The sequence below is a fragment of the Culex pipiens genome, chromosome 1, assembly GCF_016801865.2.
Source record: "Culex pipiens pallens isolate TS chromosome 1, TS_CPP_V2, whole genome shotgun sequence".
Classification (NCBI taxonomy): Eukaryota; Metazoa; Arthropoda; class Insecta; order Diptera; family Culicidae; genus Culex; species Culex pipiens.
The window spans coordinates 116,633,583-116,660,254 of record NC_068937.1 but is presented as its reverse complement, the minus strand read 5'-3'; the positions used below and the strand labels follow the sequence as shown (position 1 = coordinate 116,660,254).

At 36.8% G+C, this 26,672-nt stretch overlaps 1 protein-coding gene across 10 annotated transcripts in view; it reads right to left on the bottom strand.

Annotated features, from left to right (window-relative positions):
- Nucleotides 1-5,439: 5,439 nt before the first annotated feature.
- LOC120415460 (complexin) overlaps nt 5,440-26,672 on the bottom strand; it is a 488,836-nt gene continuing 467,603 nt past the window's right edge. For 9 of the 10 annotated variants that reach the window (XM_039577042.2, XM_039577033.2, XM_039577016.2 and 6 more), the window contains 3 exons: nt 17,849-17,981; nt 13,514-13,540; nt 5,440-7,883 (listed from right to left, as the gene is read on the bottom strand). In XM_039577042.2, coding sequence (XP_039432976.1) covers nt 7,810-7,883; nt 13,514-13,540; nt 17,849-17,981 — 234 coding nt within the window. In that variant the 3' untranslated portion in view covers nt 5,440-7,809. The remainder of the gene's footprint in view (nt 7,884-13,513; nt 13,541-17,848; nt 17,982-26,672) is intronic. The other variant, XM_039577064.2, reaches the window with a different exon arrangement.

Here is a 26,672-nt window from a genome sequence, read left to right as displayed (position 1 = left end):
AACTCTAGGACATTCAAAGCCAAAAAGAAATGGTAGGTACTCCTGAACAATCGCAGTCAAAACAATGCGAATTTCTGCCTATTTCAAAAGTTAAAAAAAATCTTCAAATTTTCTACCCTTAACAGAGGTGTCTTGAAAATACTGGACTGGCGGTGCTGGCCACGATCGGATCGAGGAGGGCGATGATGGTGCGGATTAGATTGTGTGGAACCGTTTTCCGAAAGGAAGGCCATTACGAACAACTTCCCGGTTCCATCAACGATCAAGGCCAGCAAAAAACTTTCTGGACTTAGCTCCTGACCCCGCCAAAGGAAACGTGACGTCACAATGGAGAACACTGACCTGTACGCATTGCAACCCCTGGAAAAGTCGTCCTGAATCAGCTCCGTGGTAACGCCGGAGCAAATTCGCTAAGTAAACAGTGTGATCCAGAGGAAGAACTGAAAATACCGGGAAATCGAGAACGACTATAAGAAGCTGAGCCAAGAGGACTTTTGACGACGGCTCAAACCAGCGATGACCGTTCTACTGCAGCTTTACCCAATCATCAACCCCCACTAGCAAATTTGTTTGATCATTCATCAATAAAGTGCTATTTAGTTTCTTTCTTTTTTCATACGGCTATTCCCTCCGACTTAGGCCACCGGGGAACTTACTGGCAGAATGTTTAATTCTTTCGGCAACCCTCGGCAGGTCCTGGCCCCCATGGTAAGAACGCGAACGACATAAGAAAACAGCTCCTAGACTCATCCAGGCGGGTGAGGGAGCACTTTCCAAATGATTGCCACTTCGATATCCGGAAGCACGGCATCCACCGCGGAACCATCGCTGTATTCGAGTCGTAGTAAGGGGATTCCCAGGGTCTTCCTCTCCCGCCCATTCTGGAGGATTATTTAAAAATAAATTCTGTTTAGATCAAGATTTGCGTTACCGATTTTACGGGGACAATCGGTACCGCTTGGTTCACGCAGCTGGTGCGACCAGATGTGAAGCGTGGTTTGGAAAGATCCGCCTAAAATGCCAACAGCCTATGACAATCTTCTGGATAGGAAGGGTTTCGCTACGGGGTTGATGACGTGTTTGATTCGTTGGAGCAGCAAATAGCTGTGCTGTTGGACAAGATCTAGATGCCGTACTGCCGGGTAGCTCTTGCCTCGAATGAAAATCGAAAGCTTTTTTGAAATTCTTCCGATAAACTATGGAAATGTCCAACCCGATCGCCGGGAGGAAGCTATTTCTAAAAGCAAATCCTTGAGCCAGCAAACTTCCAAAAATGTAGCGTGCTAGGTCACTTTGGCAGGACGAGGTCAGCAGCTTGACGGAACGGTCGAACGGTGACATTCAAAGAGCGTGAAGCTTGGCTAGCCCAGCAAACCAAAACCCACTACGTTGTAAATGATCACGTGCGGCATCGGAGGAATCTTCCATCTTCCGCATCAATATCCCGAACAATTTTTTGCAACAAAAACCAAATCGAAAAAAATATTGCGGCAGCCTCTTGGGATGAAATAATTTCTTGCAATCACGCCGATCTGTCAAAACATCTATCCACAAATTCCGTAACCTGGCTTCAATTACTCAGGAGAAAAATTGAGTAACATTGAGTAAGATTGAGTGACTTTGAGAAATTGAGTCACTCAGTTTCTCTCTGTCCTACCCCTTGCTAACAAGTATACTGGAATATCCTTAGTATACTCAGTATTCCTAAGTAATATTAGAGTTTCCAGCCCCTTGGTTAAAAAGTAATGTTAATTAAGAACCTGGCTCAGGACTAACTTCGAAACAATAATTTTGTATCTTGGAAACAAGCGTGCCTTTAAATTTGCGGAGTATTCATTAATTGGGTCCTAAAATGAAGCTTAGATTGCTGATATTATTGTTTCCAGCGATATAGCTTATTTTTCTGAGTACAATGACCCTTTGTACGACCACAAAAAGTTTAAAATGGATTTTTAAATCAATATTGAAAAATTAACCTCGCGATCCTTCTTGACAGGAAAGCTCCTACTTGACAGTTCGTTCCAAGGGGACCATAGTTGATCCATCGAAAAAATGTTGTCTTGTAAAAAAAAAATTAGCTTTAAAATGAAAAAAAGTGATCAGAAATGGTTTTTAATCGTGTTTTTTACCGTTGTACATAAAAATTGACTTAGGGCTTTAGTACCCAATTTTATTGTAAATAAATGTTTTTTTTTTGTGGTACAGATTTTCCGGAGCTGGCAAAATCAGGTTGACTGAGTAAAAATTTTACCGAGTGCGGTAAAAAATCAGAGTGTGTACAGTAAAATCTCGATGTATAGAGTTATCTACGTGCGCATGTATTGCGTGTACGTACACGAAAAAAAGTGAGGTTAAATTTTGTACCGTCCAGCAAAACAAATGGCGTGCTAGTGTGCGTGAGAGCGGGCTTAGATAACTCTATAGAGGTTTCTACGTGCGCATGTATTGCGAGTACGTACACAAAAAAGATTGAGGTTTGAGTAAAATGACAAAAATCAAAACAATTATTAAAACAATTAAGGCAATACTGTTTTGTTTTTCTCTACTTACCCGTACAATTCACTGATAATATCAGTGAACAGAATAATAACGCATTTGAAAGAAAGATGAAAAGCAACACCAACCCACAGATAAACCACAAACATCAAACACCAAGAAGAAAGACACCAAAGCGTAGGAGTGTTAGCGCGCTAGAGTGAGAGACATCGAAAGGCAGAGAGAGCAGGGGATAGAGCACACAAACTGCGCATCATACACACACTCATCAGCGCACAGTCATGCTCACATTCATACATGTTAGGAAGCGTTCTTTTAAAATGTAACGTAAAAAAAAAAAGATTTTTAGATCTCCCCTCCCTCGTAACAAAATTTCCATGCAAATTTAAAAAAAAAATGTATGGAGCGTAACACGGCCTCGAACCTCCCTCCCCTCAACCACGTTACGTAATAAAAGAACGCTCCCTTACACAAATACAAAAACACGCACACACAGAGATAGTCACATAAAGAAAACACAGAAAACAACATCAAAGTGGGCTTTTGGTTTATTTTCTTCTGGCTGTCATTTTGTTCTTCTTTCCTTTTTTTTCTTATACTTCTTCTCATTGATAGATACGTTTTGTTTTAGCTCTGTTCTTCGTTTGCTTGTTACTCGGTACTTTCTACTTGTTATTTTTTGTTATCTTCTGGTTGTCATTTTATACTGCTTTGTTTACTGATTATTGACGTAACTATTGTTTGTTTATTTGCGATTTGATTCAACAAAGTTAATACCTCAAATATAGATGTGGATGTTGAGCCTGTGGCGTTTGCTTTTTTTTTTGGGAAGAAACAGAATTTTTGCTTGTAAACAAAAAAATGTTGGGAGGAAAAAAATTGTACGATGATTTTGGAATGATTTTCCACGTTATGTTTTCGCTTTAATGTTTGTGTGCTAGTATGTTTAATTCTGTTAGTTGTTTTTATCAAGTAACTATTTGGTTTACTATAGTTAAGTCTAAGGTTAAATATGCAACTAGTTTGCTGTATAGAATTTGTTAGAATATAGCAAGTTTTTTGGTTTTTTAGGTAAGAATATGGAAACAGGGAAAGTAAACAACAATAGTGCAAAACTGGTAAAATTTCGAACGATTGTGCAAAAATGGAGCTATTGCCACGTTTGCATTTTCGGCTGAGAATCTTAATAGAATTGAACAGGCACATTGCACAATAACCTGGATAAAACTTAAAAAGTAAGGTGAAATGATTGATGATCTCCGTCAAATTTTGACTGTTGAAGAAAATTTATTGTTTTCCTTTTCAGCTGTCAAAACATGACTGATTTAAAATACTGTTAATTTCGGTTTCCCTCTCTTTTCAATTGTTTTTATTTCGTTATTTTCTTGTTTCAGCTAAATTTAAATACGATCCTTGATTACTATTGTATATGATTTTTCAACTGCTAAACTTGTATGTTCAATAATGGCTACTAAATGGCACCATCATTTCCTTCCCTTTAAACTTGTTAAATGTCTAAAACGAGTATGTTTTTGTATTTGTTTTGTTTTGCGAATGCATGTTTGACGCCGAGTGTGTAAGTGTTTTTGTTTACATATAACATGTCTGATTTTGTTTTGTTTGTCAAACCCAAGCTTGCTATGATGTGTCTACCGTCGCTGTCACCGCCATCTTGGCTGCCATCGTTTCGTTCAACTCTGGCAGCGCCTCTACTGTCGTCGGCAATGAAACGTGTTGTTAAATATAGATGGCAGATCGGTCGGCTTAAAATTCTACAGGCTCTTCTAGGCAACTTTTGCGCTAAAATTCCTTTCTTTTTTTTTGTTTGTCCGTCTTGTTCACTACCGTGCTTTACACTTGACGTCGTCCAGTTTTTGCATTCTACTTTGTTTACTCGTTAAATATATTTGCTTCTGTGTTGGTTTTGTTTTGTATTTCTCATATGGTAATAATTGACACATATATTGTATTTGACTGTTCATTGTTTCTTTTATTACTTTCTTTTATCGTCGTTCGCTGTGAGATGAGTTGTGGGATATGGGGCTGCATGAGTCAAGTGCGGTGGTGTGATAGTAGGCGTACGCACTTCTGTCAACGACAAAGCCTATTGTTCTCCTCTACACACTCACGTGCGCTAAACGGGCGGTGAACAATAGAGTTATCTACGTGCGCATGTATTGCGTATACGGACACGAAAAGATTGAGGTTAAATTTTGTACCCACCAGCAAAACAAATGGTGTGCAAGTGTGCGTGAGAGCGGGCTTAGATAACTCTATGAGCATGATGTATGCGTGTGTGGGTGCTTGAAATGTTGGGTGGAAACAAATAAAACAGAGTTTTTCAACAGGTTTTTTGTGTTTTATTTTTAATGTGTAACTTTTCAGTAATTCTCTTCAACAATTATAAACAAACGTTGTTTTTTTTTAGTTTTTTTCCTTGTATTCACACTTGAATTATTATTTTTGTTTTCGTTTCGGTTTCAATCGCAAATTTCCAACTGGGGGGAGGTCGTTGCACACACACTTGAACTCATTCGCACACACTTGGATCGTGTTTGTTCTTCGCTCTAGCTCTTGCCGAGTGTGCGGGTGTGTGTGGTGTAAGTGTTTGTGAGTGTATGATTTTTTTGACGTTGTGTGTGTGTGTGTGTGACGCCGCCGTCAAAGCATGCTGTGTGGAGTTGCTACGGAAACCAGCTGAGGCTGCGACACGTGTACTGCCTACTGTTCCAGGGAAAGAGATGTTAGCTTGCGAAGGTCGATTGCCGAGAAGGCCGAAACGTAAGGTTTATTGTGTTTGCTTTTGACGTTTCTTTCTGCTGAACGTTGCCAATTGTGTTTTTGCGAATATTTGTTTTGTTTGTTGTAGTTGTTGTTGTTGTGTTATCAATAGTAAAGAGAATTCTTAGTGTTTTTGAGGGGAAATGTTATAAGATTATGATGTTTGTTTGTTTTTTTAGTTTTCGCTAAGTTCATTCAATGTTTTGTTTCGTTTTTTGCTTGCTTTTCACTAATCAATGGATTTTAACGATAGGATAGAGAGATAAACATGTTTGCTTTGTTTATGTTTTCTTTGTCAGCAGGGGTGTTGTTATGTTGGTTTGCTATTTGAGACTCTATTGCAGCACACTTCGTAGAACAGGTGAAACAATTTGACATTTTGCGGCGTTTGTCAGTAGATTGTTGTTTTTGTTTGTTTTTATTGAATACATTTACTACTAGCGACACGACATCTATGAGCGCGACATTAACATTGAACAGAATATCAGTGAAATCAGTGAAGAGGAAAAAAGAGAGTTGTTTGTTTGGGTGTGAGTGTTGAATGGTATTAGTTTATCGCGGGTCTTTAGTTAAACAATCGCTGAAAAGTGGTGTTAAAAGATTTTAAGTGTCATGCAATTTTCGTTTGATTGTTGGCATAGCCGAAAGTGATGATTCTTGTCAGAATGACAGCACGTCATGTGATACTGACGCGCTGTCGTTTTGACAACTATTGCTCACGTTTATCAACTAGCTTTGAATAATGAACTGAAATGCTGCAATCGTTACGGAAATTTTCTTAGCACGTATGAGAAAATAGTAGTAATTTGAGTGACATTTAAATTTGACAGGGATTGAAGCAGAAAAGAACCGGAGCGTTGAGATCACAACCGATCATCTGTCAAATTTACATGTTTGACAGATGAGCAATCAGTGTTACGGTTCCTACTTCTTTCTGACAAATAAAGCCAAGTAGTAGAACGATAGAGTTGAAAAATATTTTGATTTGAAATTACTTTCAAAGTGCACTTGAAAGAACGGAAAACATGAAATTCACACCACTTTTTCTCTCCTCGGTTGGGACTGTCGGGAATTTGGATGAACAATTGCTTTTCTGTGATACACGCTTCTGTCCACGTGGCACTTTCTCGCTCGGTGCCTTCAAAATAGACCAACGGAAAGTAACAGCAAATATGCGTAAACAACAACCAAATTTCAACATTCTTCGAATACCTTGGCTCTGACTCAAAAACGAGTAATTCACCTAATGTTTTAGATACAATTTAGTTTTTTTTTATGCCGAAGGCGTTAATTTTTACAACATTATTTCTCTCCAAATTGTCAACAAATTTCAAGCTAAATATTTGAATTGTTCTAAACGCTACAGATTTGCTTTGTAATTTTCGACCTTTTGTTAAGTTTTGCTCTAAAATGCATTGCAGTTTTCTAAATCTTCGTTTTCTTTCGATCACTTCATCTAGCGCGGCAACTTGGCAAGGTTACATAACGCGTCTAACGTCGTTTAAAAACCGGCACAAATCCGAAAACGGAACGCAAATTTAAAGCAAAACCTATTTTCCATTTTCCGCCTGCTACTTTCACAATCTTTCACTTGTTTTTGTTTTTGCTCGTTTCGTCGTCCATAAACCTCTCCACACACGTGTTTGTTTACATTTTCGTTTTCTTTTTTTCACCAAGTGCTTTTTGACGGCTTATCACAATACTAGTCACTGATTTTCTGACCCTTTCACTGCCAGTTTCTCGATTTCATTTCTTGCTGTCTTTCTGAACAAAACGTTGCAAACTTAAATGTTTTTTTATCTTATTATTTCTCGCTCTTTTCTTTGGAAACATCGAGTGAACAATGGATGCTTTGTTCAGTTTTTAATAATAATCACATGTTGTTTTTTGTTTTTGTTTTTATTTCTGTCAATATAATCAGTTGATTCACCTGGGTGTCCCTATTTAACAATGTACTCCTTTCTATTTTCTTGTTCTTGTTTTCAGTGATTTGACATGAGCGTGTTTCTGTTCTAAATGATTCACTAAACGGAGGCTGTGCTGCACATGTGTGAGTGTGTGGGTGTTTTTCGTATGTGTGTGTCGCGCGCTATCAGTGGTGTGGGTTTTGCGTTGTTTTTTTGTTTACTACATTTGTTTTTCTTTGTTTTACTTTTTGCTATGCTTTATTTACGGTGCATGTCTCCTGTATTTGGTTGGGTAAGTTTCCTGTGTTTACATGATGTTGCTGTCGTTGGTTTGGTGGTGGTCGTGATGGTGATTAATGCAGGCTTAAACTGTATGTTTTTTTTCTGTTCTCTCCATTCTTGTTCTCTTATGTTTTCCTTGTTTTGAAGTTTAATTTAAAACTTTACATTTAAATATGTGTTCTTTTAAGTACTTATTTTTCATGTTTTTCATTAAATAATTACTATTTTTGTTTTTTTTTCTTCTATAATATTTGCATTCTGCTGTTTTCTTATTCCTTTTTCACTTGGTTTTAAATTAAGTTTAATATTATTGAATATACTGCTGAATACGGATGATGGATAATCACTGTAAGGAGCATTTTCCCTCGATCTGCGTTTTGATCTCGTTCACCTGCGTTTCTATGGAGTTTTTCAACTCTGTTGATGGTGGTTGTCGGTTGTTGTTGTTGATGTTATTGTTGGTTGACAGAAGCGTTGTTGTTAGTCGGCGCAGGCAGTTTTGGTTTTTTTGTTCGGAGGTAGAAGGTAGATAAAAAGAGAAAGAAACACAACAAACACTATTGTTAGTCACATTTGTTAGTATAGGGTTACGGCGAGATATGCTAGAAATTGATTTCGGTCGTAAATATGTATATATGCAGCTATCAATATAATTAGTAGAAAGTTAGAGATTAGTAAGTTCAAGAAATATGAATAATGCGAACTGAGGTGACAACATCGTGTTTTGGCTGTTAAATGTGTATTTTGTATTGTAGTTGAATGTGTTTTATTTGATTGGCCACTCCTAAAATTTAATCCAAACAAAATGAATGCTGATGAAATGCTCACATTTCAAATGTTTCGAACATGTTACATTGTATCTAATTTGAAAAAGTTGTCAACATACAGTGAACAGTCGCTAATTCGAATGGAACCGGAATAGACTGGAATAGACTAATCTTAATACAAACAGATGAAGATATATTTGTAAATTTTGTATAGAAGCTTGAATTGGCGTCGGAGTTTATGCTTCCAAATAGTATTTTCAAGCAACACAAGATTGTTTTACGTTATGTGTTAAAATTCTAAAAATTACTAATCTGAAATTTTTGATGATATTTTTACAACAACAATCGTAATCTGAAGTCAATAATTGAATAAATAAATGAATAAAATGTTGATTTAAACTTTAATTTAATTTAAACTTTAAACTTTAAATGCATTTTACTGAAAGTCCGCGGACAACTCAGCGTTCCCTCCTGGGCGATTGTTTGCCAGCGTGGTCGCTGCCGGTAGTGGTAATGCGGCCTAGCAAGAAGTTACCGGGGAAGATCTCTTTACCCTGCCAGAGTTCTTTGCTCTCGCAGAGGAGATAATGACGCGGTTTCGGACCTGCCGTAACAAGGCGGAGCAATTCCTGGCCCTTGGGGAGCTGATGATCAAGCACATCTATAAAGGATGAAAAACTGTGATCTAGTTATAAGCTTTCTCTATTTCTATCCCGTTTCCCTTGCAATTTTAGTAAGTTTTTTTTTTAAATTTTTCTTGCTCTAGGTGACACCTTTATTAACAAGTAATAATTGTTCCAAAATGTATTACGATGTAACACACAGCTGTAAGGAACTCCAAAACTCTGTTATGTACCTCAAAAGAACTTATTGTATCTTGACTATCCACCAAGAAAACAGAATTGAATTGAAATTGAATTGAATTTTACTGAAAGTTTAGTTTTAATTTGAATACTACAAAAAAATTATTGTAATATTCATCAGGAAATGGTGACAGATTTTGTGGCAAAAAAATGATTAATTTTACCCCAAAAAATGATGAATTTTCATCAGTTTCTGGTGATTATACATCAGGTTCACATTTTTACACATTTTTTATGTAATATTACTCAAAAAAAGAGCTAATATTCAACCTACCAAATTTTTAACACTCCAAAACTCATTTTTTTCTGTGTACAGTCTTTTTAATTCTCAAACTCAGAAAAAATTGTCATGCTGACAAATCCACAAGCCTCTTTTTCGTGATAAAATTATCGCAGGTACTTGAAATAAGCTTACAATTTGGCAATCAAACACAGAAAAAATGATGGTAATATTCATCAGGAAATGGTGACAGATGTTGTGTCAAAGAAATGTGTAATATTACATGATGAATTTTGATCAGTTTCTGGTGAATATACATCAGGTTCACATTTTTACCCATTTTTAGGCAATATTACTCAAAAAAGTGGTAATATTCAACCTATCAAATTTTCAACATTCCAAAATTCAACTTTTTTTTACTGTGAATTGGCCATACAAAAATAATATTCTACCTACTTTGCAGAAGAGCGCGAGCGCATGCGATGAGCAGGAGTTAAGTCAAGTCCACATAGGGGAAGGTGGGGCAAGACGACCATATGGGGCAAGAGGAACAATCGCTCGTACGGCCGTAATTTTTACAATTTTGATTATATCCAGTATGAGGAATTGTTGCTAGCAATGCAATTAGCTGGTTCTACTACCACATAACCGCCAAAACGACGTAAACGCCACGGGGCATAAGATTTAATGAAGTTTTTTTCAAAACCTTTGTTTTCTTATAATATTTGGAAAGTACAAAATAAGGCTTAGGGTTCATTTTAAGGTTCATTTTATCAAAATAATAGTTTTCCTAGATCAGTAGTGTCCCTACCAATGACATGCACTTATTACAAAAATAACCAAAAGTTAAAGGTTATTTTTGTTGAGGGCTTTTAAAAACTCTTTTTCAGGTGGGGCAAGTGTACCATATGGATTTTTAGTACGGAAAAAAATACGAATTGCTGCAACAATATATTTTATTGGGAAATAAATACATGAAAGTACTTAAAAACTGATAAACAATTGTTAAAAAAAATGTCCATACAAAATATAGTGATATTATGAAAATTTACTATTTATCATCTAAGTAATATTTTTTTTCGTAAAAACGATAAAATTTAAAGTAAAATATTATTATTTAATCTAAAAATGGAAGAAACCTTTCAAATACATTATAATCTGATGTATCTAAATGATAACAGTTCGATTGTTAGCAAATTCACATGTTTTTTCATGCATTGTTCCTCTTGCCCCAACGGGTTGTTCGTCTTGCCCCACTAGTTGAGTAGAACGTACGGAAAATCAAAAATTTTAAAATCATTTTTTTACATTAAAAAACAGGATTTTTGAAAACCTCTTCTAACAAAGTCTTAGTCAAGACCTAGAATAAGATGATTATAATAAAATCCGACAGATTTTTTAACTTTTTAATGGATTATAACGAGCATTTCCTTAGCTTGTTACACTTGCCCCACTTTCCCCTACTCAAGAATGAGCGAGCACAGCTTCGGGCTCGCTCGCTCATTCGCAATCCTGGTGTCACCTAATATGCACTCATTTTCAACTATCGATATCTCGGTAACTGTAGGTTAGATTTTCAATTTTAAGATATAAAACTTTTGTGAAATTTTGTGCTCTTTTTTGATTAAAATAATTTTGCACTGTGAAAATGAAACCATTTTTTTCACTTCAAAATAATTTATGAATTCATTTGGAAATTTTAAATTACATATTATTGAATGGAACAGAACATTATTGAATGGAACAGAAAATATTGATCAAGTATTGAATCTCGAACCGAAATCAGTGACAAATATCAAAATATTTTGCATAAAATGCTGTCGCAACTGGCCGATAGGTCGGTACATCAATCTCAAAATTTTGAGCTTAAGGTGTCTTCTAAAAACCTCTCTATTCAGACTGAAAAACAATAAAAATGCATAAAATCTGGTATAAAGAACTCAAAAATTATCAATTTCTGTCAGTGTTGCATGATGATCATGGTTTCTGAAAGTAAAATTCGTTGAGACTTGAAAAGTTTTTGAACTTATAGGTGTTAATATATCGTGTCAGTGTTCCCAGTTCATTAATCGATAAATAATTTAAAGAACGGAGATTTAGATTTCACAACAGGATTGTAGTCTTATTCATATTTATGGAAAAGATTTCCAACATTTGGCATATTTTTTTATTTCGATTATTTAACTTTATAGAAATTGATTCCCCTTGCGTTGAGCATGCGCAGTTATATTTGTTAATTTTTTGTAGGTTATGCGAAGTTCCTTCGAAACCTTCGAATAATCGAAACTTCGAATAATCAATGCTTCGGACAATAGAGTCTGCACTGTTCCTTTGAAATGCACTACCCATTGCCTACAGTCAGGCACCCATACCCCACATGTCTTTTCCCCTTCAAGCGAGTGGCTCAATCGTGGCGTTTTCGATCACGTGTGAGTGTGTACTTTTGTGTGTGTAGTGGCCATGCACATATTGTTTGTGATGGATGGTGTGGCTTTGTTCCGGCTGAAGAGGACAGACACAGAGACAGAGACAGAGACAGTGAGACAGCTAGGGGTGGTGGAAGGGGGTTGTTTCGTGTTTGACAAACATTAGAAGGGGTTATGGGGTTGGGAAGTGGTGTGAAACAGGTAGATAAGTGGTGGAGAGTCTATTTTTAGGCGTATGGAAAAAAAACGAGCTTCTGTGCAAGAACTGTCAACGGCTTTGTTGTGAGTGGTGGACGGGAGGGGAGGAATGGTGAACATGGTAAATTGAAATAGTAGCAGTAGGAGCACGTGATATTGAGAGGAACGACCACTTTCAAAGAAAGTGCTGCCATCTGACGGCGCAAAAGAACGCGCGCGCGCCTAAAGTTATACTTTGACAAGTCGGACTCTAAACGGAGGACTCTCTTTCTCTTTCATTCGGTTGCGTTGCCCAAGTTTGAAGGTTAGATTTATGTTTCAGCTAGTTTTCGACTAAATCAAAATGCTACACAGGGAAAGCACACACTAATCGCGAGTTATGTAAAACAGCAGCGAGAGAAAACGAAAAACTAAGGTTCAGGATAGCTTTTGGAGTGAACTGAAACAGTCAAGAAAAAGGCTTGCAAAACTGCTTGGTTGCGTGATCCAGCGGAGTTAGTAAATCGTTCATTTTGGAAGCGTAATTTATCTTGCGCTGAAAGAGTGGTGAGTGAGAAGGCCGCACTTTCTTTGAGCTTTTGTTGGTATTTAGATTTGTTTTTTCTTCTTCTTCATCTTTTACTGTTTGTTTGGTTTAGTTTGGCTTTGTATATAAGCATTTGAAGGAAAGACAGGATGTTCAGCACACTACTGCTAACGAGTGTTGATGGGAGCAAAATGAGCGAGAAGTAAATCATTTTGAGCTGTTTATTTTAAGAGTGTTTTATTTAGTTATTAAATTCAGCTGTCGGTGTTTGGCAACACTGTTGGGTGGCGAGTAGTGGAGGTGGTATCAGTTAGTTTTCAAGTAGGGTGGGAGTATTAGTAGTTTGAACGGTTGGCGTTTTGAATAGCTTTTGATTTGCTGGAGAAGAGTGGTGATGTGTGTATCGTTTTGTTCTGAAACATCGAGTACACCATTGAATGTTTTTTTTGTAGTATTTTTGTTTGTTTTATAAATACTGCAAACAGCTATACATAACACAGACAGAGATAGAGGTTCGAGAATTTGAAAGAGAAAGAGAGATGTAGAGAAAAATAAGTATCCTATCAAATCGAATGAATATATATTTGTTTAATCATAATCATACAAACAACAATTGCACAATTGGCACTGAAAAGTAAACAACTAACACTGGGTAATGAGACAAGAAAGAAGTGGTTGAACAACGGCATTAGAAAAACACCAGAGGCAGCACGAATCTATATTTATCCGAAACAGCATTGTTTTTTTTATATTCTTGTTGCAAAAAGCATTGTTTTCAAACGAAAAACGAGATTTCGTTCAAACTTGTCATTTGCTTGTCACAAGAGAGAAAGAGATAGGAACCATTTAACATTTACGATTTACAAGAAAACGTTTAACTTTAGCACGACTAGAGAAATCTTATTAGCTGTTTCGTTTTTTTTTTTGTTTGTTTTGCTTGCTGTTAATGCGATTTAACTTTTAATTGTTGAATTTTAATTTTAATTTGAATAAAGGTGGGGTAGATTCGTTTGAAAGTGATGCACTACACAATATCTTGCTACTTACTTCCTTTACCGGCTGACGGATCGCCATCTACAAGACAAGGTGAGGGGGGAGGTTGGTTTAAGTTTCGAGATGATGGATTTGCGCGAAAAAATGTGTGAGGTACACGAAGATTTTGCCAACAGATGTACGAGAGCGGAGAAAAATAAAAACGAAATTTTGTAGGAAAATTCACATTCTGTACTGGATAAGCATGTGTTTGATAAATTAATTTTGAATAGAAAAAATGAGAAAATATTTTATATTCAAATTTGAAAAGGAGCATCCATGGCATGTAATATATCTGAGCGTTTCTCTAAAAATCCAAATTGTAATTTTTGTAGTATTTTCTTCATACAAGTTTACATACAAATTTGGGGCCTGTGATATAGAAAAAAGCTATAAATATTGCTAACAAAAATCTGTAACTCTAGAAAGGATTTTCTGATCGATTTGGTGTCTTCGTAAAAGTTTTTTGGTTATGTTGAAAACTAATTAAAAAATAGTCACTATCTAAGCAAAATACCCATTTTTTAAATAACTAAATGCATGATTTTGACAATCTTTACTCCCTTTCGATTTTAATATATTTTAGTAAACAAAATGTGCAAACTTTTGAGCTATAGTGTTTGGTGGACATTTTTATTAGGCAGGTTATTAATTTTTGATAATAATTGTTTTTTTTTGGAAAATATTACAAAAGCCGAAAAATTCTAAATGTACGAAAAGATTCTCAATCGCAAATTACTTTTGATTTTTTTCAATAAAGTACTCCGTTTTTAAGTTATACCAATTTTTAGGTCGAATTATTCAACAATATTGTATTTTTTTCAATTGAATTTGCCAGAAAAAAAATGATCTTCGCAAAATGTAGTCGGCCAAATAAAAAAGTACGCGTTTAATTGATTGGGTAAAAGAACTATTGCTATTTATTAGTTTGTATAGAACCACTTAAGGAACTTTTCGCTAAATATTTATTATTTGTATTTTCTCAAAACCATTAATTCTTTTCAAAACCAGATTCAACATAAATCTTGGAATACAGTCCAGATTCGATTATCCGAAGGCCTTTGCGAAATTTCACAAAAAAATATGTTTTCGTTGTCTTGTTTATGATTGTTGAGCTTAAATATGACCTTTAAGTTTTGCTTAAACTACTCTGAAGTGATTTAGAATGTTGGAATCCAAAATGGTAGTGATGCAATATTGAAAAAATAGGCCGTAACATCAATCTTTGATGTTTAAAGCAAGAAAATATATATAAAAAAGATTTTTTTTCATGATTCGTTTATCCGATACAAATTTTCAGATAATCGAAGGTCGGATAATTGAGTCTGGACTGTATATAATTTAAACGTTATTTTAAGGGCTAGTGATTTTTCGCGATTTCACGGAAGCCGTGTAATCCGTGAAATTCGCCCCTGGCCGCGAAATTCGGGAAATTTCGTGAAATGCCGCGAATTTTTAAATATTCAATTGATTAATTGTTACTCAGTTCATATAAGTTTATTTTTTTTAATTCAAACATTTTAAAAGATTTTTAACAAGCAAAAAAGTATTTCATATCAGATCTAAAACTATTTTTAAAGATTTTGCTCATTAGAATTTTCAACAAAAAGCAGATAGTTTCTTTATTCCTCAAAATTCCACAAAGATTAATCAAAACTTCTTTGAAAGAAAACGCTTTAAAAAAAGCTTTTATATTTTAAATTTTATTGTAAAATTTATATTAATTAATTGACGATGTTAAACAACGATGAACAAATTTCATCAAAATATTTTGAATATAAATTATGTTTTTTAATTCAATTGATTAGTACAATAATACATCTTAAAACAATATTTTTAACCATTTTTCAATGTATTATATTTTTTCTTAAATTATCATTAAATGTAAAAACTGCTTTTAATGAAGTTTTGCCTGAACTTTATTAAAAATTTAAAAAAAAAAAATGCTATTGCTGTAATTAAGGAAAGCAAAACAAATATTTATTGCACTTATTTTAATGATTCTAGTTTTGATGAATTAGAGGTTCAGAACGTGCTTCGTGTTAGAGGTATTTAAGCAGATTAATATTATAAAAACTTAATAAAATTAAAACAGCTGAATCATTAATTCTTGACTATTTATTAGGTCCTATAAACAAATGTTAACATTGAGCGTATCCTTTTCACACCTTATGTCAATGTGCTTTCTAGTATGCGGTTTACACCCAATGTTTAGGGAAGAGTGGGGAGACTTGATCCCCGGGGACACTTGATCTCAAGCCTGTATCTCGTCAGCATGTGGGTAAAACATTTAGCTTTGTTCTAGAAAGTTGTGCGAAATTGACTTTTCTAAAAAGTGCTGCAAAAAACTTCTAAGAGATATTTTTTCTTTGTTTTGATAAGTCTGGAAAACACTCAAAAATTATTCAAAAAAATATTTTTTGTACATGAATTGTTTGATAAACATATCAACTCCAAAACCCTTACGCATTTGACGTTAAATTTATCGTCAATTGTTTAAAAAAAATGCGTTTAGGGAGACTAGATCCCTGCATTTTTAAAGTCACTGGAATCAGCCTCAAGATTAAATAATTGGGCTGGGTTTTCGTACATAGTTTCCTTTAGTATAGTTGTACATAACTTACTGCAGTTTGAACCATTTTTCAAAAGTTTTGTAAACAAAAATTACCAGCTTTTGTAAACATGCTCAATTTTGGTCTAAAAAAGAAAATTTCAAGTTTTTAAATATTTTGCATGCTAAACTTGTTATATTTTGAACAGGTTTAATGTGAAATTGCTGTAACTTATAAAAAAATAAAAGTTTGGATGAATAAGAAACATTTTCCTTAAGATTTCTTCAAAATGTTGAAAGGGGGATCAAATTACCCCCAACATTTTGAAAACGCCGGTTTAAAATATTATTTTAAAACGCTTGGCATGATTCGAAGAGTGTATCTGATGAAATACCCTTATCAGCCAAACATAGTTGAATGTTTAAGCTTTCAATTCATGCAAAAAGTTCATAGTTTTGTGAGAAATTGACAGAGTTTTGTGCGATACAAAAAAGGGGATCAAGTCTCCCCACTCTCCCCTACATTTGTTTGTAAGACCTAATAAAAAAATCTAGAATTCAACTGACGGAAATTCTTAAAAAATTCCCAAGATTAATCCAATACGTGTTTTTTCAAATAAATAATGGGTCAGGGGCTTTTATTTCGTATCAAGAATTACTGTTAACTTTAAAGACACGTTTCTATTAGTAATTTTGCTAAAAGAATACATTTTTACGTTTATTTTTAGCAGTTTTTAGAGTACCGTGAAATTTCCGCGAAATTTCAATGTTTTGTAATTGGCATGTCACGTAATTTGGATTTTTTTTTGCCGTGAAAAATCACTAGCCCTAGTAATTTTGTATTCGAAAATGACCTAAAATCTTTTTCAAACGGAAGTTCTCAAAATGTTTTAGCCAAATCAATAATATTTTAATGCATATTGTATTTCATTCATACAAATTGTTTTGGCTGATATGCAAATTTAGAAGAATCATTTTGAAGAGACCAGACGTCTCCACAGACTTATTATAAGAAAGGGAAATTTAATGGAGGTACCTGGTGTCTTGTAATGCGTTTTTCCTAAATTTGAGTTGTTATATTTCGACTTTTTTTATTTATTACAATGCCAACGTTACAGGGTACAGCCAAATGGATGCTCCCTCTTTGATCATACATGAACACATGAATCGATTAGCATGATTTGAGATGATTTCATTAATGATGACAATTCCTTTCAAAGCATTTCTCGATACATTTTCTAACTGTTTGAAAAATGTGAAGACACATTTTAGCTTTCCATTTATGCTACGCTACTGATTTTGGGTGTAAATATCATTTGCTATGTTCGACTACGCATATGTTGGATACCGTTTGGTTGTAAATATGAAGCTGTTGATCTACTGTTTCATTTCTCTATTTTTTTCTGGATGTTCTACGGTGAGAATCGGGACGTTCTACTTATTTGGTCGGGACAGATAAGGGAAGGGAGTTTTCAAATAATAAAAAAAAGATGCCAACATAAGAAAGATGGTTGCGATTTATTCGACGGATGATTTCCTTAAAAAGTTTGATTATTTAGGTGGGCTGCAAAACAGCCCATCATGGAGAAAAGGCTCTCAGGTTTTCTTCAAGATTTTTTTATGTGAAAAGAGTTTGAGAGTATTGTCATTGAATTCCATCGTGGGAGGTATGTTTTTCTCTTGTCACACACACACGCACTTGCTCCTTCCGGGGTGTGACTGGTCTTCTTCCGGGCGAGGTGCCGTGTTCAAAATTTACTTCCAGCACGCCATCCGACGCACCCAGCCGAAATACTTACTCGTGAAGTCGTCCAGATCCTCCTGTTCCGCCTCGGCCGCCAGCTCCTCGGGCGTTTTCTTTTTCCGCATCAGCGGGTTCGGTTCTTCCTGCGGTGCCTGTTCGACCACTTCCTCCTTTTTCATTATTTTATACTGCAAATAGACAAGAAGGAAAAAATGGACCGTTAATTAATTTGACAAAGCACGCACACGGAGATCATCGGAGGAATAAGTTTTAATTATCTAACTTTTTCTCCTCTAATAGGCGAAGAAGCGTTTAAGAAAAACGACCAAGTTCCCAGCTTCGGCGATGACCGGAAGTGCTCATAGAGAGAGAGAGAGAGGTCTGTTTGGTATTTTATCGACCAAACCCCTAAAATTAGACCGTGAACAGCGGACACATTAGCACTCGCTGCTGCTGCTGCGATTGCATACTGTTGGGCGCTTTGCACTCAACCTGTGAAATGGCCATCAGCGCAGAGGAGCTAGGCTGGTGCCATTAGCATTATCCTAAATTGTAATTACGCAGAGGACGTCGATTATGCCACGTGTGGGCGAATTAGCATTAGGATTAGTTAGTTAGGAGAGAGTGTGGGATGCTAGGACTAGTTTCTTTAAAGTTCCTTCTTCGTTGCGAAATGTTTTTTTTTAAAAGAAATCTTGAAAAAAGCCGAGTTGGATAAATACGACGAGTGCTGAAAAAAAAACCAAGCTAATACAGCTTTTGTTCAAATTTTCTTGAGGTTCAAAATCCCTAGTCCTGTCCATTCCACAATCACACAATCTGTGCCCCCTTCCAACGTAGTCGTACGAAAATGTCCGTCCAGAGCTCCCCTTAATTCGGGCCAAATTGCCACCGAGGCAGCTAATTGAACAGTCGTGTTCAATTTGCACTCTCGTCGCTGCAACTCTAGGCCAAGTCACGTCGTCTCCCGGTCCCCGGTTCCCAGGTGGGATGACCAAAATCGATTCGCCGAACGGACGAACGGAACGAAAACTGCGGCGAGAAAGGTGATGTACGATAATTATTGCTTCCGTCAATTTGCGCTGGCGATTCCATTTCGCTTGGCCTTCTTTTTGCTTGGTTTGGTTTTTCCAGGTGGTCAAGGATTTGCGTGATTCGAGGACGTTATCTCTACGAAAAAAAAGCAGATTTGGGTCGAGATTTTGTGGTTGAGGTCAGGTCATTTCGGGGATTGGAATCGATTCCGGGTGATGTCTTATTGGGGTAAATTTTTGGGTGTGGGAGTAGAATTGGTGTTTGAGTTGTCGTGGAATGTGACAGTCGATTTTGAAATTTGACCTAAGAATACATTTTACGAAGTAAATTATACAACTCAACATTTATACTATTATCTGTTGGGATTTAATAGCATTGTCACCCAATTTTGTTTATTGGCAGGGAATTCACTAAAATTCAATTCTGCCAATTGAAGCGTGTTCAGGAAGCCCAAATTTATCATACCATGTTGAAACTGAAGCGTTCACTAACATAACCTTAAAAAATTAGGAGTTGAGTTATAGAAAATTGATATAAATCGTTCCCAAAATCGTGAACAAGCGTTCATGAAAATGGGAACCCCAAACAAAGTGTTCAAATCCCATGGTACGATTTTGAAAAACGTACCATGAAATTTAAACACTTTGTTCGTGGTTCCCATTTTCATGAACGCTTGTTCACGATTTTGGGAACTCTTTTTTCTCCGTGTAGACGATTTATTTCAATTTTCTATAACTCAACTCCTAATTTTTTAAGGTGATGTCAGTGAAGGCTTCAGTTTAAACATGGTATGATAGATTTGGGCTTCCTGAACACGCTCGAATTGGCAGAATTGAATTTTAGTAAATTCCCTGCTAATAAACAACTTCCCTTCTGAACGGGCTTAACCTTCCCTTGGTATTAAAAAAATCACACATAAGGTATTGGGGTCCTTTCCTTTCCCCAAACTTTAAAAAATCTTCGAAAATCCAGTTTTTGACCGATTCTTGTTCTTTTGGTCACAAATGAAAGCTTAGGACGTCCCCTTTCCATCAATTCCATGAAGTTTGATTTGTCGGATGATAGGGTTTATCTCATATTCCGGAAGTGTCACCAAGGGGCTACCGGTTATCGTTTCCAGATTGTCCAGAATGGGTCAGCGAACAACGGCATGACCGTAAATTGACATATCATTCAATTCCATGAAGTTTGATACGTCGGAAGATAGGGTTTCTCTCATATTCCGGAGGTGTCCCCAAGGGACCACCGTTAACCGGTTCCATATTGGCCAGAATGGTTCAGCGAACAACGGCATGACCGTAGATAGACATATCTTTCAATTCCATGAAGTTTGATACGTCGGAAGATAGGGTTTCTCTCATATTCCGGAGGTGTCCCCAAGGGACCACCGTTAACCGGTTCCAGATTGGCCAGAATGGGTCAGCGAACAACGGCATGACCGTAGATAGACATATCTTTCAAATTCCATGAAGTTTGATACGTCAGAAGATAGGGTTTCTCTCGTATTCCGGAAGTGTCCCTAAGGAGCCACCGGTAACCGGTTCCAGATTGGCCAGGCTGGCTCGGTGAATAACGGCATTATCATATCTTTCAATTTCATGGAGTTTGATGTGCAACATGATGGGTTTTCACCAAAAAAAAATCAAGGTGACCATTCATCGGGTACCCGGGAACCGGTTCCAGGTTACCCGGAAGTGGCCGCTAACACTCCAGAGTGGTTCTGGCAATCGTGTATTGTGTTTTTAGTAAGTTTTATGGATCAATTTCAATTATCATGAGAGTATTGGTATCACATATATGTGAAAAACAGTAAAACATGAACTTTTCGGATGTTCCGGATTTCCGGAACCGGTAGGTCACCTGGCCCTGATATTAATATTTGTGGTCAAAGTACAGGTAAATACCTGTCGAATGCAACCCGGAGAAGCATCCTGATTGGTTGAAATTTGCCGGAGATACAGGTCGTCAAAGTTAGGGTCTCAAAACGGTCCTTTTCCGGTTGTAGCCGATTCCCGGTGACCAAATCAGATTTTCCAGGTCAGTTTTGGAAAGGGGACGTCCTAAGCTTTCATTTGTGACCAAAAACACCAGAATAGGTCAAAAACTGGATTTTTGACGATTTTTTAAAGTTTGGGATCGAAAAGGACCCCAATACCTTTAAGTAACTTTTTTAATGGACGCTCCCCTAGGGATCATCTGTGGTTTATTTGTTTTGTGAAATGTGTATTTATACTATAAATTTAATGTCACGTGGCGTCGCGGTGTTCATCAAGCATTCATAGCATGCTAAGGAAAATTTGATGCTTTTCTGGGGAAAACCGTTGGTTCCGAAAACTCCGGTTGTATTGCCGTTGAGCTCGATGGGGGTTGAACGAATCGACCTGGTCTTTTAGGAAAAGTTGTTCTCCAGACGATTCCGCTCATTTCTGGCCATCCTAGAAGTTTCTACATGTTTCCCCAGGCCTGTAGGAGCGAATGAATGAAAATTCAAAATTTCCCATAGTAATTTCCATGTAAACTTGAACCCGCTTGAGACAAGCCAGTTTTCAACCAAATGAGCTGAAATTTGGCGTGAGAGTCCCTTTGGGTATGCCCTATAAGGGGAACCACACCAGAACTTGATCTGAGAACTTTTCAAAATCCGTACCCACCCTAATAGTTATGGCAAAGTTATGGCAAATTTAAATTTCAAAAGGCCGAAAAGGACCCCAATACCGTAGGAATGTTAATTTTTTGATGTTCGATTAGTATTGGAATTGGAAAGAAAATTACGAATTTTGTGATTTGTTTTGAGTGACTTACCCAATGTTTTGAAAAATTGCCTTTATTTTGGAGTCAAATTTAACCATTCAATTCATAATTTGTAAGCAGTAATTTTATTATCTCCCAGATTGATACGCTTTGTTGCGACTCAAAAACTAATGGTTTAAGTTTACATAAAAAACGTGAAAAATACTATAAAATTCGAAAAAATTCTGGAAAATTATGAAAAAAACGAAATAGTGTAACTCAGACATAAAAACTAAACAAGACAAATGCATATAAGTTTACTTGAAAATAAATTCAAAAAAATATAACAGGAAAAATTGCTCAAAATTATCTCCTAATTATGGGAAAACCCAAAAAGCTTGGCTGCAGAGCATTGAAAAAATGTTGAAAATTTAGTGGAGTCTCCATCCAGTTACTCAAGTGCCAAGAAGTTTGTTTTCAAGTTCAATCAAATAACAAGTTCCGTCAATAATGCATGTTCAATCAAATACAAGTCATTGCAAATAATTCTGAAAAAATCGTAATTTTTTGAATTCAAGTTTCAAAGAGTTTATTGAAATATCAAAAGGATTCGTTAAGTTTTTTAGTTGTACCAAGTACGCAGCTATTTTTGTAATCACTATTGAAAAAACCTTTTTTTTCAAAAATAGTGCATGGACCTTATGTGGCCTACCCTAGTATATGTTTGAAAAATAAAAGTCTTGAGAAAACCCTTACCAGTTGGAAAATATTCCAAAAATAAATTAAAATCCTATCAATGTCACCCCGATTTACGGTACCACATTTTTTTTCAAATTTCGTAGTAACTTTTCAAACGGTGAAACCTTGGAACCTATTAGAAATTTACCACGGAATTATTCTTTATGTTCTATTTAGGTAAATAAAACCACGTCAAACCACTTTTCTTTAAGTTGCATCGAGTTTTTTGTTGGTTTCGTCTAGGTTCTTTAAGTTCCATATCATTACGTTTGTTTCTAACATATTACCTAAACTAAACAAAATCTAACCGGCTCAAATTTTTTTTCTGGTTTTGTAAAATTTTGTCACATTAATGCCAATTTTAAAAATTACATCCCTTTTTCAAAGCATCCTTGTCTCACTTGATTGGATCCAAAATGAGGTTAAATCCTTTTCACCCTCCTAAACCATTCATATTTTCCTTGTAGTCCCTTGTTTTTTGCTCTTTCCCCCTTGAACAGAGAATCCTTCTTCTTTTTTCAACATGACGCTTTTTGCGTAGGATGTTTTTTTATTTATTTTTACGTTCCCATCTGCCAGTAAAGGGATTTCCCGCCGGTTTTTGCCGCCAAGACAGTTATCCTTTGATGCTCGCTTCCCCTTCTTGGGATCGGTCAGCGCGTTGGAAACTTAGCCGAAAATTGGGATCAGTCGGGATTTGTTGTTGTTTCAAGAAAAAACAGGGCAGCGTTTCGCCTAACGAGAGCAACTTCAAGGCATATTATCCGGGTCCGGCCGGTGCGTCTTCCAGCTCGTTAATTTTGATGGTCTCAGGAAACGCGGACTCGCCGTCGAAGGAAATCAAAATAAAGTATGAGTTGCACAGGAGAGATGAGCTCGGACCTCGGCCGGTCTGGTAGGGAAATTAAATTTCCTTTTTCCCGCGGGGGAAAACGCGCGATACACGCTTTGTTTACGACACGTGTGAGACGACCCGAAGGGGCTATTAAAAGGTTCGACGCTTCGCGTTTTGATTGGAAAGGAAAAGAGTGTTTTTTTTTTTAGTTTGGACGAGCTTGCTGAAAGAGGGTCCAAGAGCTGGTTCAATATTAAAGATCTTTGCTACAAAAAATTCAAAAAGTTAAGACAATTAAACCAACACAAGTTGATGTTGAAGTCGTTGAAGTCAGTTAATCAGTAAAGTTTAGTACAGATAGGCAGAAGTTAGTCGAAATCAGTTGAAGTTAGTCGAAGCCAGTTGGATTCAATCGAAGTCATTTAAAGTCAGCTGAAGTCAATCGAAGTCAGTTCAAATCAGGAAAAGTCAGTTCAAGAGTTATCGAAGTCAGGCGAAGTCAGTTGAAGTATGTTGTATTAAGATGAAGTAAATCGAAGTCAATTTAAGTAAGTCAGAAATTAATCGTAGTAGGTCAAGTTCAGTCACAGTTAGATAAAATCCATCAAATTTAGTTGAAGTCTTTCGGAGTCAGTTAAAATAAATCGAAGTCACTTGAAGTGGCTAGAGTCAGCTCAAGCCAGTTGAGTTCAATCGAAGTCAAAGAAAGCATAGCATAGCATAGCATTGGTGTCTACCCGTAGCTGCTACTTCGTTATTGACCAGGACCCCCAAACATTGCTCCGTGGACCACAGATGAAAAGTAGGAACCAATCATCACCCCTTCGGAATTTTCAAAGGTCCCTATCGTGCTGATCAATACCGACGCCGGCCACGACCAGAGGTAAGACACGGGGAAGTGGATGGGAATGTTAGTCCGATACTTGAGTGATGGGACCGCCAAATCGACTGCGTCTCCGACAAAGTATCACATGAGTTTTGAGGGGTTAGTAAGATGGGTATGAGGTCAGGATTCACTGTGGTAGGTGATGCGACCATAAGCAATTTGTTTATCGGTTGAAATTTTAAAAATCTTAGGCAGCCGGCTGCGGAAAGATAGCCATCTAGTATCAATTCAACCGCGATTCTCCAGAAATTCTCCGTCGGCGTGCCTTCCGATCAACGGTGATGTAGGAAGGGCTTCATTTATTGAAATGATTATTGAAATGATATAGAAAGGGCTTAATCCAGCATTACGACTTGCTAGTCTCAAAAAAAAAAATAGGTACGTTTTTATAGAAAACTATAAATAGAGAACAACACAAAAAAAAACATCGGCCAACGAACGCGAATGGAAAAAAAACAATGAAAAAAAAAAAGAAGGTAAAAAAAACGAACTGCGCGTCCCGAAAAGCACCACACTACTGATGCCATTATTTAATTATAATAGCCAATCACCCCATGCTCTCGAACAGCGACACAAAAGAGACGGAAAATAACACGAAAAAACAGGACTGCGCGTCCACACAGGCACCGCACTACTGATCAGTTCAATCGAAGTCAAAGAAAGTCCATAAAAGTCAGTTAAAGTCAATTGAAGTCAGCTGAAATCAGTTCAAGTTCAGCAAAAGTCAGTTCAAGCCAATGAAATAAGGCAAAATTAGTTGAAGTCAAGTCATTAGTAGTCAAACGAAGCCGGTAAAAGTTAAAGTCAATTGGAGTCAGTCGAAATCAGTTGAAGTAAGTCAAAGTTTGTTGAAGTCAGTTGAAGTCCGTCGAGGTCAGTTGAAGTCAATCGAGTCAACTGACGTTAGTCGAGCTCAATTGAAGTCAGTTGAAGTCAGTCAAAATCAGTTAAAGTTAGTCAAAGTCTGCTGAAGTCAAACGAAGTCAGTACACTCAACCCCCGGTGGTTGGTCACTTTTTCGTTTGACACTTTTTTAGTTTGTACCCCGTTGGTTGGTCAAAGTCAAACAAAAAAGTGACGAACTGTCACTTTTTACTCGGCGCTCACGCACACTATCAAATGTTTGGTAGTGTGTGTGAACTCTGTGTAGAAGGGGTGTCAAACTAAAAAGTGACCCCGTTCAATCCATCGGGGTTTGAGTGTATAGGTCAGTTGCAGCCAATAAATCAGCTGAATTCAGTTGAAGTCAATTGAAGTCAATCGATATCAGTTGGAGTAAAGGTAAGAACAAGATTGTCCGTCAGGCCTGAACGCAAACGCAAAATTTTGCGCCTGTCATCATAGCCTGTCAGTAATCGACCATTGAACAAAGCAACCCCTGCAGATTGTTCGACTGACAGTTGATGGAAAAATCGAACTGGCACAGCGTTCTGCGTTCACCACTGCGTTGAACGGACAATCTTGTTCTTAGCTTAAGTCAAAGTTTGTTGAAGTCAAACGAAGTCAGCTAAAGTCAGTCGAGTTCAGTTGAAGTTAATCAAAGTAAACCGTTATCAGTCGAGATCAGTTGAAGTAACCAGCTGAATTCAATTGAGATCATTGGAAGTCAACAAAATTCAAACGAAGTTAGTTAGCTGAAGTCAATCGAAGCCAGTCAAAATCAGTTGAAGTATGTCAAAGTTAGTCGAGGTCAGTTGGAGACAATCGAGTCGACCAAGGTTAGTCGAGGTCAGTTATAGTCAGCTGAATTTAGTTAAGATCAGTTGAAGTCAAACGAAGTCAGTCGAAATCAGTTAGAGTAAGTCGTTGTTTAAGTCAAACGAAGCCAGCTAAAGTCAGTCGAGGTCAGTTGAAGTCAGTTGAAATAACTCAAACCCAGTTGAAGTCAGTTGAAATCGATTGAAGTCAGTTGAAGTAAGCCAAAAGTAGTTGATGTCGAATTCTTCAACTTTATTTTTCATTCCACAAACTCACAAATGTTTAAACAACGAGTAAAAATCCCATTAACTTCTGACAACGTCCCAACCAATCCGCACAATCGTGGTCATGTTCGTTGGGACCAAAAAAATCCCCCTCGCTCACACAAAACACCATATTTACATGTCAGAAAATCCAATTTTGCTCTTTTCAACACAAATCACGACAAACAAAAAAGCAGGGTCTTTTTTTTTCGCGAGGGGCACCAGCATCCATCATGGTCCTCGACGGCACGGCCATGCTAATAACGAGCTTTAATTTCACACTTCACCGAGTGAAAAATTGCAAAAATCAACAAACGCTTCGCTGGGCTATGATGATTGCAGGATGTGCGTATGCGGTTCACAGGGACGTGCGGTCACATGTTCGGGGGTTTTTTTTTTTTGTGGGATCGTTTTCCCCGGATCTACCCTCGAGGGTTCGCACTTTTTATTGGGTAGCGAAAATTGCGTTGAGCTACGAGGTTTGCTGGAAATATGCATGTGCTTATTTCCACAACGCATTTTGTATCGATTTTCTCTGAAAAAAAATTTGGAGAAAAAGTGCCTTAACACGACCTTCTTGATACCTTCAAAATAAATCATTACAAGTCGAGATTGCAGATATCATCAATCGTTCCGTACAAACAAAGGCACTTAATTCTTCTCACCTCGGGACAAGAATTCAAAAACACCCTCT